Source organism: Pelophylax lessonae (genome assembly GCF_965119305.1).
Source record: "Pelophylax lessonae genome assembly, chromosome: 9".
NCBI lineage: Eukaryota > Metazoa > Chordata > Amphibia > Anura > Ranidae > Pelophylax > Pelophylax lessonae.
Window position 1 is genome coordinate 254,714,049 of NC_138776.1, and position 17,107 is coordinate 254,731,155.

The window sequence follows — 17,107 nt, forward strand, 5'->3', positions numbered from 1 at the left end:
ACACTATTCCTCCCACTGATACCAATGATCTGGCACTATTCCTCCCACTGATACCAATGATGAGGCACTATTCCTCCCACTGATACCAATGATGGGACACTATCCCTCCCACTGATACCAATGATGAGGCATTATTCCTCCCACTGATACCAATAATGGGACACTATCCCTCCCACTGATACCAATGATGAGGCATTATTCCTCCCACTGATACCAATAATGGGACACTATCCCTCCCACTGATACCAATGATGAGGCATTATTCCTCCCACTGATACCAATAATGGGACACTATCCCTCCCACTAATACCAATGATGTGGTACTATTCCTCCCACTGATCCTAATAATGGGACAATATTCTTTCCACTGATACTAACGATGGGCTCTATTCCTCCCACTGATACCAATGATGAGGCACTATTCCTCCCACTGACAAAAATGATAGAGCGCTATGCCTTCCACTAAAACTAATGATGGAGCACTATTCCGCCTACTCAAACCAATGATGGGGCACTATTCCTCCCATTGATGCCAATGTTGGGGCATTATTCCTCCCACTGACACCAATGATGGAGCACTATTCCTCCCACTGACCCCAATGATGGGGCACTATTCCTCCCACCGACACCAATGATAGAGCACTATTCCTCCCACTGACCCCAATGATGGGGCACTATTCCTCCCACTAATACCAATGATGGGGCACTATTCCTCCCATTGATACCAATGATGGGATACTATTTCTCCCACTGAAACCATGATGGGGTGCTAATCATTCCCCTAATAACAAAGATGCATGGTTTACTCCCATTGACGCCAGGACAATTTCTATTTCCAATGGGCACCGTACGGCCCATCTAAAGCCTGAAGGACAGTAAACTAGCCCTTTGCTTAGAAGGTTTGGAGACCCCTTATGTAAAGGAATAAAGTTGGAGCACTGATTGATGATGGGGAACAGCCAACCAGTCAAGACTTCAACCTACAGTAAAGTTGAATGATGGAGATGCTGTACTTTGCATCTTGGGTCTAGGTTAAGCTATGCCTTCAGTGAAGGACTATTCTCCAATGTTCTACTACTCAGTAAGTTGCCTTCTTGCTCTAAGGCTGGTCGCTTTGGTGACTTTTCTGATGGCAGACAAGAGACGACTTCCAGTTAAAGCTCTTGTCGCAGTCCGTGCATGAAAAGAGCTTCTTTCCCACGTGAACTCTCTGATGCCGAACAAGGCCCGACTTCTGCGTGAAGGACTTGTCGCATTCTGAACACATGTGTGGCTTCTCCTTGGCATGTGTCTTCCGGTGTTTGACCATATTGGACTTGTATATGAAGCCCTTCCCACAGTCCGGGCAGGAGAAGAGGTTGTTGGAGTGGATCCTCTGATGCGCACTGAGAGAAGACTTCGTGGCAAACTGCTCCCCGCACTCCGAACACGAGTACGGCTTTTCACCGGTGTGCCTCCTTTGATGGCTAATCAGGCGTGACTTCTGGGCAAACCGCCTACCACATTCCGTACAGGAAAATGGCTTCTCTCCCGTGTGGATGGTCTGATGGATGAGCAGGTTGGTTTTCTGGGCGAAGCACTTTCCGCACTCTGAACACTTGTAAGGCTTCTGGTCCATGTGTGTCTTCTGATGGATGACCATGGTGGACTTCGTAGCGAAACACTTCCCGCACTGCGGGCAGGCGAATGGTTTCTCGCCTGTGTGGGTCTTCTGGTGGCCGAGAAGCGTTGACTTGGATGCAAAACATTTCCCACAGTCAGAGCAGGAATACGGTTTCTCTTGCATGTACATTTGCTGGTGTTTAATGAGTGAGAACTTCTGCCGGAAAGACTTCCCACAATCAGGGCATGAAAAGGCTTTCACGCCACGGTGGGAGCTCTGATGGTGGACTAGGGAAGCTTTCTGGGTGAAGCATTTCCCACACTCTGGGCATGAGTACGGCTTTAACCCTGTGTGAATTCTTTGGTGGACAACAAGGTGGACCTTCTGTACGAAGCATTTACCACACTCCAAACATGAATACGGCCTCTCTAGTTTGTGGGACCGCATATGCTTCAGCAGTGGAACTCTTCGGACAAAGCGTTTTCCACATACAACGCATGAAAGAGCTTTTACACCTTTGCGATTTCCCTGAAAAAAAAAAATGGAAAAGGTTTCAGGGTGTTTCAGGAAAGATAAAAGGAGTATTAAAGTTGAACTACAGGAACGCAGCCGCTTTGTAAAATATGCAGGCATACTGTGAGTTAAGTCCAATGAGGTGCATGCCACCTCCTGGACTTATCTCTTATTTACATCTGACATCTCTATGTTTCTGGCGCTCTGATCTCAGCTCCTTCGCATGCAGCTGCTGTGCCCACAAACCTTCCCTTCTCCTGACCAACCACAGAGAGCTTTGCATTTTGTGTGCTTATTCACAAAATACAAAGGCTTCTGTGAATGTACAGCAGAGGGGAAGGGCAGGTAGAGCTGCTGTCAGTAGGAAGGCTTCTGTAAATAAACAGAGGAGGTCAGGGAAGGTAGAGATGCTATGTGTGAGAAGACAGCATCTCTCCTTACAGAGTGTAGTGATAGCTGTATTCCTGGACCTCCATAAAACTGTCGGATGTAAAAAGAGATAAGTCCAACAAGGAGCATTCCTCCTCCTGGACTTTATCCCTTTAATTTACATCTGACAGATTTATGGAGCTTTGGGAGCACAGCTATTCCTTTGCTTTTGGCAGTCTGCAGCAGAAGTAACTGAGAGCAGAAGGTCCAGCATCAGAGTGCCAAAAGCAAAGGGATAGCTGTGCTTCCAAAGCTCCATATATCTGTAAGATGTAAATTAAAGAGAGAAGTCCAGGAGGTGGAATGCACCTCGTTGGACTCATCTCTTTAACTTACATCTGACAGTTTTATGGAGGTCGGGGAGTACAGCATTCACTACACTCCCGGGCCTCTGAGAGGAGAGATGCAGTCTTCCTACTGACAGCAGCTCTACCTGCCCTTCCCCTCTGCTGTACATTCACAGAGGCCTTTGTATTTTGTGAACGAGTACACATAATACAAAGCGCTCTGTGATTGGGCAGGAGGAGGGGAGGGGTGGGCCCAGCAGCTGCATGTGACTCTGCAGCAGAAGTAACTGAGAGCAGAAGGTCCAGCATCAGAGTCACATGCAGCTGCTGTGCCCATACCTTACCTCCCCCTGCCCAATCACAGAGCACTTTGTATTATGTGTACTCATTCACAAAATACAAAGGCTTCTGTGAATGTACAGCAGAGGGGAAGGGCAGGTAGAGCTGCTGTTAGTAGGAAGACAGCATCTCTCCTCATAGAGGTCCGGGAGTGTCGTGAAAACTGTACTTCCCGACCTCTATAAAACTGTCAGATGTATATTAAAGAGATGAGTCCAACGAGGTGCATTCCACCGCCTGGACATCTCTCTTTAATTTACATCTGACAGATTTATGGAGCTCTATGCATAACAACAGGATTCGGCATTGGGAGGGTGCTGCTTGTGACATCACTTTCAGGTGATCATCCACACTTGCCAACCATACCAGCAGGACACGAAAATGGGCCGGGATTGCCCTGTGTGTTGAAGGTAAAGTCCGCTGCAGCTGGGCCAGCAAGTCCCTACTAACCAGAGGCGGGTCGGAGATCGGAGATCACCCGCACATCCTGTTCCTGTTTATCGTGTCACTTTTCTTTGAACCCAGAGTTCAATACGCATTGAATTCTTCACTTCTGTCACGTACCGGCTGCACATTGGGCGTAATTTCTCCAAGAGTAACAGCTGTGATGTCATCATCTTCTATATCACCATCAGGAGAGACGATGGAACATTCTGCCAGGTCACTTCTGGTGTGTCGGCCTTATGGAAGAAACCATAAACAGGAATGGGGCAGAAGAGTAGAATCTATTCTTTCAATCAAATCAGTAACAACATCTCCTTTTTTGCAGAAACAAAATTCCCTAAATAACGCGTTTCGTCAAGTAGCCTTGATCACAGCAGGTGATCTGTGCTGTGATCAAGGCTACCTGCCGAAACGCGTTAACCCATTTTTTATACTCGCCAAAATCCGCTGAAAACAGACGTATGGTGATAGTCCCGCAATCCATGCAGCGGGCTGGAACGGATGGGATCGATTGAAAACAGGCAGGCTGGAGACAGACAGGCTGGAGAACAGGACTCTGACAGGTCCGTCTCTGCATAGTGAGCGGAGATGGACCTGTCATCCGCCTGCTCAGCGGATCGACCCCCGCTGAGCAAGCGTAGTCCATCAAAGGGGATCCCCCCCATGTGAAAGGGGCCTTAGTGTCACTGGAGATGTCCAGTTAGCCAGTTCCCACAAAGTGTCAGTTAGTGTCAAATTGCCCGCCGTCCCTCTAGAAGTCGCTGATCACCGCCATTACTTGTATAAAAAAAAAAACATACATTTTTTTAACCATAGGAATACAAATGTGGATTATGAAATGACTGCAAGGCTAGACCATTTCAGCTCCGGAAAGGTTTTACCCCCCTTTAGGACCAGGGCATTTTGTTGCTATTCAGCACTGCGCTACTTTAACTGGCAATTGCGCAGTCATGCAACACTGTCCCTAAATGAAATGTATAGAATTTTTTTCACACAAAATAGAGCTTTCTTTTGGTGGTATTTGGACATACCAAAAACTTTGAAGAATAAAAAATATATATATATATATATATATATATATATATTTTTTTTTTTTTTTCAGCTAAAAAACAAATCCAATAAAAAAAAAAAAATAAATAAAAATCTAATTTCTTCATACATTTAGGCCAAAATGTATTCTGCTACGTGTCTTTGGTAAAAAAAAATACCAACACGTGTATATTGATTGGTTTGTTTTAAAGTTAAAGGCGTCTACAAAATGATGGTAAATATACTGGAATTTAAATTTTTTTTATATACAAGTAATGGCGGTGATAGTGCGGCGGAAAATCTGACACTAACTGACCTTGGGGGGGTACACTGTCACTGTACTAATGACCGGTGTTCATTTTGGCATCAAATTTCAATTTAGTTTTAGTCTTTTGACTAAACTGCCATTTTAGTTTTAGTCCCATTTTAGTCAACTGCTATTGTTTTCGTTTTAGTCGTATTTAAAAAATGTAAAAAATTTGAATTGAATATGCTATTATTTATGGCAAAGTTTAAACTGAGAAGGCCTGTAATGCACACAGTGCTCTTGACGGTGGTCTGGGGAGGCCTGTAATGCTGCACAGTGCTCTGGACAGTGGTCTGAGAGGCATGTAATGCAGCACAGTGCCCTGGACGGTGGCTTTAAGGCTAAACAGTGCTCTGGACTATCGCCTGAGGTAGACTGTAATGCTGCACAGTGCTCTGGACAGTGGGCTGAGAAGGCCCTTCAATGCTGCACAGTGCTCTGCACAGTGGGCTGAGAAGGCCCTTCAATGCTGCACAGTGCTCTGAATGGTTGTCTGAGGAGGCCTGTAATGCTGCACAGTGCTCTGCACAGTGGGCTGAGAAGGCCCTTCAATGCTGCACAGTGCTCTGGATGGTTGTCTGAGGAGGCCTGTAATGCTGCACAGTGCTCTGGACGGTGGTCTGAGGAGGTCTGTAATGCTGCACAGTGCTCTGGATTGACGGTGTTCTATGGAGGCCTGTAATGCTGCACAGTGCTCTGGATGGTGCATGTAATGCTACACAGTTCTCTGGATGGTGGTCTGAGAGGAGGCCTGTAATGCTCAGTGCTCTGAATGGTGGTATGAAAAGCCTGTAATGCTGCAGAGTGCTGGATGGTGGTCTGAGGGGAGGCCTCTAAAGCACAATGCTCTGGGACAGTGGTCTGAAAGCCCTGTAATACACACAGTACTCTGCATGGTGGTCTGAGGTGGTCTGTAATGCACACAGTGCTCTGGACGGTGATCTGAGGAGGCATGTAATGCACATAGTGCTCTGGACGGTGGTCTGAGGAGTCCTTTAATGCTGAACAGTGCTCTGGACAGTGGTCTGAGGAGGCCTGTAATGCTGCACAGTGCTCTGGACGGTGGTCTGAGGAGGCCCCTTAATGCTGCACAGTGCTCTAGATGGTGGTCTGAGGAGACCTGTAATGCTGCACAGTGCTCTGTACAGTGGTCTGAGAGGTCTGTAATGCAGCACAGTGCCCTGGATAGTGGCTTTAATGCTACACAGTGCTCTGGACTGTCGTCTGAGGTGGCCTGTAATGCTGCACAGTTCTCTGGACGGTGCCTGTAATGGTACACAGTGCTCTGAATGGTGGTCTGAGGGGAGGCCTGTAATGCTCAGTGCTCTGAATGGTGTTATGAGAGGCCTGTAATGCTGCACAGTGCTGGATGGTGGTCTGAGGGGAGGCCTGTAATGTACCCAGTGCTCTGAGACGGTGGTCTGAGAGGCCTTTAATGCTGCACAGTGCTCTGAACAGTGGTCTGAGAGGTCTGTAATGCAGCACAGTGCCCTGGACAGTGGCTTTAATGCTACACAGTTCTCTGGACTGTCGTCTGAGGTGGCCTGTAATGCTGCACAATGCTCTGGATTGACGGTGGTCTATGGAGGCCTGTAATGCTGCACAGTACTCTGGACGGTGCCTGTAATGCTACACAATGCTCTGAATGGTGGTCTCAGGTCTGTGAGATGATGGTCTCAGGTCTGAGAGATGACCTGTGATGCACAGTGCTCTGGATGCCGGTGGTCAGAGGAAGCCTGTAACGCACACACAGTGCTCTGGATGGACGGTGGTCCGAGAGGAGGCCTGCTACATGCTCGACACGCTTGCTTGCTGGGAGGGGAAGCAGTTGAAGCTCTGTGGAAACTGGAAGTTCTGAAGGTAAACGTCCCTGCCTCACATTTTCGTTTAGTTTGTTAACGAAAACTGAGTTTTCGCCATAGTTTTATTCAGTGAACGAAAATGTGTGCCTCTAGAGTTAACATCTAGAGACAATCAAAGAGTTATCTGTGTGCCTAAAATGTGTAATGTGTGTTGATTTTACTAAGAGATGTAACAAAACAACCACAGCTCTGCTCTGTGTACAGAGCCCTGTGTTTTTAGTCAACACAGGGCTCTCTCCTGTCATTCGCTAAGCCGTTCAGCAGGTCCCAGCCATAGATCATTGGCTGAGACCTGCTAACTGACATATGCCGCAGCAAATGACAGCACAGACGGGGCGGGCAGAAGCGTGCGTGGACCCCTTACCTGGAAATGCCGGATCGCATACATGTAGGCAGTGGGCATTCCGCAAGTTGTTAAGCCTTTGACTGGCCTGTAAGGAGAGCTGGAGTCTAATAGCGGCTGATGGCTCCTGACTCCCCCATTGGGCCCCCAAATGACAGCACAGACGGGGAAGGCAGAAGCGTACGTTGACCCCCTACCTGGAAATGCCAGATCACGTACATGTAGGCGGTGGGCATTCGACAAGTCGTTAAGCCTTTGACTGGCCTGTAAGGAGAGCCAGAGTCTAATAGAGGCTGATGGCTCCTGACTCCTCCACTGGGCACATACTGCCTCCCCTGACTCCCCCACTGGGCACATACTGTCCCCCCCATTACGGTCTACTGACAGAGGAGGGGGGGAGAAGAAGAGATTGTTGTAGTGACTGAACAAGGAGAATCTGGGAGTCTTTCTCTGGATTTACTGTTTATTACTCACCTGTGCTGATCTCTGGATGGATCTCCTCCTCCTTACACGGTTCGTCTCCTCTCGCCGTCTTTTCATCTTCTTCATCTTTGACTTCAACTTTGATGGTGATCAGATTTTCGTCCTGAATAAAGCGAAGACAATCAAATGATATAAAATAAAGTTCCACAAATGTAGACTCCTTACGTTATATCACGGCCCCTCAGATCCACCTACTTGAGACTCATCTGAGGTGGTCTGATCTTCCAGCGTAGAGTCCCGGGAGGAAACAGGACTGGGACATCTCTCTGGGGTGTTTCTGTTGTTGGATCCATCTGTAGGAAACACAAAGTCCCACAAACCTAAAATCAGATCACTTCCAGGAAGTCTTTATTCTGAACCATGAAAAAATATAAAGATTCAGAATAAGAGAAACGGTGGCTCGTTATCATCCAGCGACGTAGACATACGTCTCCTGACTCCTCCCCTTCTCGGCGGCGCGCGCGCACCGCCGGAGGCTCGCTCCCGCCATATTCAGACACAGCGGGAGTCGGGCCAGGGGAGGAGAGGCAGTGATCAGCTCTGCTGATTCCCCCACTCATTAGTAACCCCCAGCTCTGCTAATCTCCTGCTCATTAGTAACCCCCAGCTCTGCTGATCTCAGCTCAGTAGTAACCCTCAGCTCTGCTGATCCCCAAATCAGTATAACCCCTAGCTCTGGTAATCCCTCACTCAGTAGTAACCCCAGCTCTGCTGATCCACTTCTTAGTAAAACCCCTAGCTCTGCTGATCCACCACTCAGTATAACCTCCAGCTCTGCCGATTCACCACTCAGTAGTAACCCACAGCTCTGCTGATCCCCGCTCATTAGTAACCCTCAGCTCTGCTGCTACCCCACTCAGTAGTAACCCCCAGCTCTGTTGATCCCCCACTCATAAGTAACCCCCAGCTCTGCTGATCCCCCACTCAGTATAACCCCTAGCTCTGCTGATCCCCCACTCAGTATAACCCCTAGCTCTGCTGATCCCCTCACTCAGTAGTAACCCACAGCTCTAATGCTCCCCCACTCAGTAGTAAACCCCAGCTCTGCTGATCCCCCACTCAGTAGTAACCCCCAGCTCTGCTGATCCCCCCACTCAGTAGTACCCCTAGCTCTGCTGATCCCCCGCTTAGTTGTAACCCCCAGCTCTGCTGCTCCCCTCACTCAGTAGTAACCTCCAGCTCTGCTGATCCCCCACTCAGTAGTAACCCTCAGCTCTGCTGATCCCCATGATCGCCATTTTGACACCATTTCGGAGATTCAGCACGAATCGCAGAGGGTGCTTGACATGCTTCGAAAAGAAGACTTTCAGACTTCCAGAAGTGGCAGGAACGCTAGGAGTGCTTTACTGTTGTGCAAGGGGACTATTTTAAAGGTCATAGTGTGTAAACATAGATAAATTAAGTATTTTATTATATATATATATATATATATATATATATATATATATATATATATACACACACACACACATTCAGAGCGCTTTAAAAAAGTGTGTTCAATGCCACATTTTGTAGCAAGTGTAAGCAAGCCCTAACAGAGGCTGATGGCCCCCTGACTCCTCCACTGGGCACAGACTGTCTCCCCAGTACAGTCTACTGACAGAGGAGGGGGGAGAAGAAGAGATTGTTGTAGTGACTGAACAAGGGGGATCTGGTACTCTTTTCTGAATTTTGTGTTTATTCCTCACCTGTGCTGATCTCTGGAGGATTTTTCTTCTCCATGCACTGATCATCGCTCCTTGGATCTGTCTCCTCCTCTTCTTCCTCTTTCACTTCAACTTTAACAACGATCAGGCTTTCACTCTGGAGAAGACATAAAGCATGCCACAAATACCTCTGCAAACACGTCTGATTTACAAGTCAAGATCGAAGCGTACTCAAGACACATCCACAACGCAGAATCGATTCTGATGTTTTTTAAATCTGCAACTCAATTTACCTGATAGCCCCCCGTGATCTTCTGATCTTTCTGAGGGATCTCCTCATGTTCTTGTGTGGAATCCCGGGAATACAGAGGACGGGGACATCTCTCTGGTGGGTTCCCATTACTGGATCCATCTGTAGGAAACACACACACTGACTGAATACATTGTTTCTATGTCTTTATATCAGAGGATTTGTGTATCTAGGCGGATCCTCAAAATTCTTCACTCCTGAAATTAAATTCTCCTCTTACCCGGTGATGAGCGGGATGGCCAGTTCTCCATCATGCTAAGTTCAGTCTTGGAAAACCATTGGACTCTGATCAAAATATATTAAAAAAAAAATTGAGTTACAATGGGATGTATGCAATTTCGGTTGCCATAGAATACAGGACCAAAGAGCTGAACCATCATCTACGTCACGCCCGCACGTGGACACGTCGACGCGCCCATCCTGGCCTTTCGGACATTCCATGTGCCGTCATATCTTTGGAAATGTGAGTTGCCAATTTATTTGTACCATTTTAAAATAAAGCGTTCTACTATGCCATTGGAATCTCCTTTTTTTCTTTGGAGGTATATGGTATCAGCTGAGCATCCACTAGAGGTCTGGAAACGCTATTTACACATGTGAAAGAGATCGCTATTGGTGTATGGTGTACTGCCTGTGCCTTGGAATATCATTTGGAAACACGCTTGTTTTGACCACTCTTAACTGATGGTCAAGACGTTCTGGTAAGCGGACATCCTTATCTGTGCACGTGGTGGTTCCTTCCTCTCGTCTTTGATCCCACTCTGGTGTTGGACTTCCTGGTTCTCTGCCTTTGGGGTTCATCATATCATCCTGTTTTATGGGACTCTAAAATTGACCTTGATTGGACTTTTTCCACTCAAAATATTTGATATATGTTGGCGCTTCACTTTTTCTATTTTATCATCTACGTCAGGCTTTCTCAACCTTTTCAACACAGGGGAACCCTTGAATTGAATTTCTGGTCTCGGGGAACCCCTTCTAAAAATGAAAAATCTACAACTCATGATACATTAGTGTGACAGTCAGAGGGAAGAATGCTCCTTACTCTGGTCATCATTGGGAAGAATTACCGACTTACAGAGAGCTAAAAGGAACAATGGTGTCATTGGGAACTTATCTGAGAGGCAGAAATTGCCCATTTCTCAATGAACCCCTAGCAACTTCAGGATGAACCCCTAGCAACCTCAGGAGGAACCCCTAGCAACCTCAGGAGGAACCCCTAGCAACTTCAGGAGAAACCCCTAGCAACCTCAGGAGGAACCCCTAGCAACCTCAGGAGGAACCCCTAGCAACTTCAGGAAGAATTACCCCCTTACAGATAGCTAAAAGAAACAATGGTGTCATTAGAAACTTATCTGAGAGGCAGAAATTGCTCATTTCTCAAGGAACCCCTAGCAACTTCAGGAGGAACCCCTAGCAACTTCAGGAGGAACCCCTAGCAACCTCAGGAGGAACCCCTAGCAACTTCAGGAAGAATTACCCCCTTACAGATAGCTAAAAGAAACAATGGTGTCATTGGGAACCTATCTGAGAGGCAGAAATTGCCCATTTCTCAAGGAACCCCTAGCAACTTCAGGAGGAACCCCTAGCAACTTCAGGAGGAACCCCTAGCAACCTCAGGAGGAACCCCTAGCAACTTCAGGAGGAACCCCTAGCAACTTCAGGAGGAACCCCTAGCAACCTCAGGAGGAACCCCTAGCAACTTCAGAAAGAACCCCTAGCAACCTCAGGAGAAACCCCTAGCAACCTCAGGAGGAACCCCTAGCAACCTCAGGAGGAACCCCTAGCAACCTCAGGAGGAACCCCTAGCAACTTCAGGAAGAATTACCCCCTTACAGATAGCTAAAAGAAACAATGGTGTCATTGGAAACCTATCTGAGAGGCAGAAATTGCCCATTGCTCAAGGAACCCCTAGCAACTTCAGGAGGAACCCCTAGTAACCTCAAGAGGAACCCCTAGCAACCTCAGGAGGAACCCCTAGCAACTTCAGTATGAACCCCTAGCAACCTCAGGAGGAACTCCTAGCAACCTCAGGAGAAACCCCAAGCAACCTCAGGAGAAACCCCTAGCAACTTCAGGAGGAACCCCTAGCAACCTCAGGAGAAACCCCTAGCAACCTCAGGAGGAACCCCTAGCAACCTCAGGAGGAACCCCTAGCAACTTCAGGAAGAATTACCCCCTTACAGATAGCTAAAAGAAACAATGGTGTCATTGGAAACTTATCTGAGAGGCAGAAATTGCCCATTGCTCAAGGAACCCCTAGCAACCTCAGGAGGAATGCTTAGCAATGTCAGGAGGAATGCATAGCAACCTCAGGAGGAACCCCTAGCAACCTCAGGAGGAACCCCTAGCAACCTCAGGAGGAAACCCTAGCAACCTCAGGAGAAACCCCTAGCAACGTCAGGAGGAACCCCTAGCAACTTCAGGAGGAACCCCTAGCAACCTCAGGAGGAACCCCTAGCAACCTCAGGAGGAACCCCTAGCAACTTCAGGATGAACCCCTAGCAACCTCACTAGGAACCCCTAGCAACCTCACTAGGAACCCCTAGCAACCTCAGGAGGAACCCCTAGCAACTTCAGGATGAACCCCTGGCAACCTCAGGAGGAGCCCCTGGCAACCTCAGGAGGAACCCCTAGCAACCTCAGGAGGAACCCCTAGCAACCTCAGGATGAACCCCTAGCAACCTCAGGAAGAACCCCTAGCAACCTCAGGAGGAACCCCTAGCAACCTCAGGAGGAGCCCCTGGCAACCTCAGGAGGAGCCCCTGGCAACCTCAGGAGGAACCCCTAGCAACGTCAAGAAAAAACCCCTAGCAACTTCAGGAGGAGCCCCTGGCAACCTCAGGAGGAACCCCTGGCAACCTCAGGAGGAACCCCTAGCAACTTCAGGAGGAACCCCTAGCAACCTCACTAGGAACCCCTAGCAACCTCGGGAGGAACCCCTAGCAACCTCAGGAGGAACCCCTAGCAACTTCAGGATGAACCCCTGGCAACTTCAGGAGGAGCCCCTGGCAACCTCAGGAGGAACCCCTAGCAACGTCAGGAAAAAACCCCTAGCAACTTCAGGAGGAGCCCCTGGCAACCTCAGGAGGAACCCCTAGCAACTTCAGGAGGAACCCCTAGCAACCTCAGGAGGAACCCCTAGCAACCTCAGGATGAACCCCTAGCAACCTCAGTAGGAACCCCTAGCAACCTCAGGAGGAGCCCCTGGCAACCTCAGGAGGAACCCCTAGCAACTTCAGGAGGAACCCCTAGCAACGTCAAGAAAAAAACCCTAGCAACTTCAGGAGGAGCCCCTGGCAACCTCAGGAGGAACCCCTGGCAACCTCAGGAGGAACCCCTAGCAACTTCAGGAGGAACCCCTAGCAACTTCAGGAGGAACCCCTAGCAACCTCAGGAGGAACCCCTAGCAACCTCAGGAAGAATTACCCCCTTACAGATAGCTAAAAGGAACAATAGTGTCATTGGAAATGTATCTGAGAGGCAGAAATTGCCCATTGCTCAAGGAACCCCTAGCAACCTCAGGAGGAACCCTGGTTGAGAAACCCTGGTCTACTTTATCAGTTTTCCTTTTCTAAAGAGGGGTCAGTAGACTCCAGGACACCAGCTCTTCCAAAGTGATGCTAAGGTTTTCCTGGGCTAAAGAGAAGCCACAGCTCCACCATAATGTCCTGGTTTGCCATTGGGGCTGTTCCTAGTTGGATGTACCTGGAACTATTACTCAAGCCACCTCAACCGGAACTTCTCAGCTCAAAAATGACCAGCTCTTCAGGAAAACCCTTTTGGATCTCCAAAATTCTTATCCTATCCCGAACTAGCCCAGTAACCACACAGCAAAGGCTGATTTTTGTAGCTTGGTTTGTGTCCTTCTTGTTTCAGCCATCATCAAAATGCAAATTCCATTTTTTTGGAAATGCTGAATATTTACCACTTCAATACCGGGCACTTTCTGCTCAGGTCAATGTACAGCTTTCAGTGCTGTTGCACTTTGAATGACAATTGTGTGGTCATGCAACACTGTACCCAAGCAAAATTATTATTATTATTATATTTAATATATATCATATATAATATATTAATATATATATATAATTTGTATTATTTATATAATATAATATAATATAAATATATTATTTATATTATTTATATTATATATAATTTGTATTATTTTTATTATATTATATAATATATTATATAATATAATATAAATATATTATTTATATTATATTATATATAGTTTGTATTATTTATATATTATATAATATAAATATATTATTTATATTATATTATTTATATTATATTATATATAATTTGTATTATTTGTACATGGTGATCATATCCGCCCTTAACCACTTCTGGACCGGAAGGATTTGCCCCCTTCACGACCAGGCCATTTTTTGCGATTTGGCACTGCGTGACTTTAACTGCGGTTTTTTATTTTTTTGCGCTATAAACCAAAAAAAGAGCGACAATTCAGAAAGAAAAAAAAAAATAATAATATTTTTTTACTTTCTGCTAAAAACATTCCCAATAAAAAAAAAAAAAATGAAAATCTATTTTTTTCACCATTTTAGGCCAATTTGTATTCTGCTACATATTTTTGGTAATCAAAATCACAATAAGCTTATATTGATTGATTTGCGCAAAAGTTATCACATCTAAAAACTATGGGAAAGATTGATGTCATTTCTTTTTCTTTTTTTTTTTACTAGTAATGGCGGCGAAATGCGATTTTTAGCGGGACTGCGACATTGTGGCGGACAGATCGGACCCCTAACTGACATTTTAACACTTTTGGGGGGGGCCAGTGACATTACTACAGTAATCAGTGCTAAAAATATGCAATGTTACTGTAATAATGACACTGGCAGGGAAGGGGTTAACACCAGGGGCAATCAAAGGGTTAAATGTGTGCCTAGGGTAGTGATGGTGAACCTTGGCACCCCAGATGTTTTGGAACTACATTTCCCATGATGCTCAACTACACTGTAGAGTGCATGAGCATCATGGGAAATGTAGTTCCAAAACATCTGGGGTGCCAAGGTTCACCATCACTGGACTAGGGGGTGCTTTCTAACTGTGGGGGGGGGTTGTATTTACTGCATGAACCTGTGTCCATCACTGACAGAACAGCGGTCTGCCTGTTGTTCTGTTTCTCTGGGGAGCAATTGCGGGTGCCCAGCAGATATCAAGGCTGCCGGACCAGCTGTTCAGGCTCCGTCTGTGGCGAATGGGCGCGTGCGCAACCCCGCGAAGCGACGTACAGGTACGTCGTTTCTCAAGACAGAGCCGACCTGCCGTAGTATAACTACAGCGGCTAATCGGCAAGTGCGAATCTTCTTTCCTCAAGAGAGAATAAATTGGTTCCTCGAACCTTTCCTCATAGCTGAGCTCCTCCAGGCCTCTTATCAGTTTGGTTGCCCTTCTCCGCACTTTCTCCAGTTCCCTGTCTCTTGTAGTTGGTGACCAGGCTTTGCACACATCTCAGGAAGGATTTTGGTCCTCTCTTCTTTACAGATCTTCTGTAACGGCGAGTTGAGTTAATGCCAAAGAGCTCAATTTTGGTCTCATCTGACCACAGCACTTTCTCCCAATCCTTCCCTGAATTATTTAGATATTGATTGGCATGACTGTAGATGTGCCTTCTTGAGGAGGGGGACTCACCGTGTTTAGAGGAAGAAAAATGCCGACTATAACCCTAAGAACACCATCCCTACAGTCAAGAACGAAGGTGGAAACATGAGGCTTGGGGCTGTTTCTCTGCTAAAGGTAAAGGCCAACTTTGCCGCATCGAAGGGCCAATGGACGGGGCCATGTATTGTAAAATCTTGGATGAGAACCTTCTTCCCTCAGCCAGAACATTGGAGATGGGTCATGGATGGGTCTTCCAGCATGACAATGACCCAAAACAAACTGCCAAGCCAACAAAGGTCATGAAGTGGCCTAACCAGTCTCCAGACCGTAATCCTGTAGAACATTTTTAGAGAGAGCTAAAACTTCGAGTTTCCAAGAAAACTTAAGGATTCAGTTCCTCGAACCTTTCCTCATAGCTGAGCTCCTCCATGCCTCTTATCAGTTTGTTTGCCCTTCTCTGCACTTTCCCCCAATCCTTCTCTGAATAATTTAGATGCTCATTGGCATGACTGTACATGTGCCTTCTTGAGGAGGGGGACTCACCGTGTTTGGAGGAAGAAAAATGCAGACTATGACCCTAAGAACACCATCCCTACAGTCAAGAACGAAGGTGGAAACATTATGCTTGGGGCTGTTTCTCTGCTAAAGGTAAAGGCCAACTTTGCCGCATCGAAGGGCCAATGGACGGGGCCATGTATTGTAAAATCTTGGATGAGAACCTTCGTCCCTCAGCCAGAACACTGAAGATGGGTCATGGATGGGTCTTCCAGCATGACAACGACCCAAAACAAACTGCCAAGGCAACAAAGGTCATGAAGTGACCTAACCAGTCTCCAGACCGTAATCCTGTAGAACATTTTTAGAGAGAGCTAAAACTTTGAGTTTCCAAGAAACCTTAAGGATTCAGTTCCTCGAACCTTTCCTCATAGCTGAGCTCCTCCATGCCTCTTATCAGTTTGGTTGCCCTTCTCTGCACTTTCCCCCAATCCTTCTCTGAATCATTTAGATGTTCATTGGCATGACTGTACATGGGCCTTCTTGAGGAGGGGGACTCACCGTGTTTGGAGGAAGAAAAATGCCGACTATGACCCTAAGAACACCATCCCTACAGTCAAGAACGAAGGTGGAAACATGAGGCTTGGGGCTGTTTCTCTGCTAAAGGTAAAGGCCAACTTTGCCACATCGAAGGGCCAATGGACGGGGCCATGTATTGTAAAATCTTGGATGAGAACCTTCTTCCCTCAGCCAGAACACTGGAGATGGGTCATGGATGGGTCTTCCAGCATGACAATGACCCAAAACAAACTGCCAAGCCAACAAAGGTCATGAAGTGGCCTAACCAGTCTTCAGACCGTAATCCTGTAGAACATTTTTAGAGAGAGCTAAAACTTCGAGTTTCCAAGAAACCTTAAGGATTCAGTTCCTCGAACCTTTCCTCATAGCTGAGCTCCTCCATGCCTCTTATCAGTTTGGTTGCCCTTCTCTGCACTTTCCCCCAATCCTTCTCTGAATCATTTAGATGCTCATTGGCATGACTGTAGATGTGCCTTCTTGAGGAGGGGGACTCACCGTGTTTGGAGGAAGAAAAATGCCGACTATAACCCTAAGAACACCCTCCCTACAGTCAAGAACGAAGGTGGAAACATGAGGCTTGGGGCTGTTTCTCTGCTAAAGGTAAAGGCCAACTTTGCCGCATCGAAGGGCCAATGGATGGGTCCATGTATTGTAAAATCTTGGATGAGAACCTTCTTCCCTCAGCCAGAACACTGGAGATGGGTCATGGATGGGTCTTCCAGTATGACAATGACCCAAAACAAACTGCCAAGGCAACAAAGGTCATGAAGTGGCCTAACCAGTCTCCAGACCGTAATCCTGTAG

The 17,107-nt window shown here is 46.9% G+C and overlaps 1 protein-coding gene across 1 annotated transcript in view; it reads right to left on the minus strand.

Annotated features, from left to right (window-relative positions):
- Positions 1–17,107, minus strand: part of LOC309564377 (uncharacterized protein) — a 166,714-nt gene that overhangs the window by 31,068 nt on the left and 118,539 nt on the right. Inside the window, exons 8-14 of the mRNA XM_082269004.1 lie at positions 9,816–9,880; positions 9,579–9,697; positions 9,328–9,442; positions 7,835–7,932; positions 7,631–7,742; positions 3,736–3,851; positions 1,107–2,131 (exon numbers count right to left, since the gene is read on the minus strand). Of these exons, the coding sequence (XP_082125130.1) occupies positions 1,107–2,131; positions 3,736–3,851; positions 7,631–7,742; positions 7,835–7,932; positions 9,328–9,442; positions 9,579–9,697; positions 9,816–9,880 (1,650 nt within the window). The remainder of the gene's footprint in view (positions 1–1,106; positions 2,132–3,735; positions 3,852–7,630; positions 7,743–7,834; positions 7,933–9,327; positions 9,443–9,578; positions 9,698–9,815; positions 9,881–17,107) is intronic.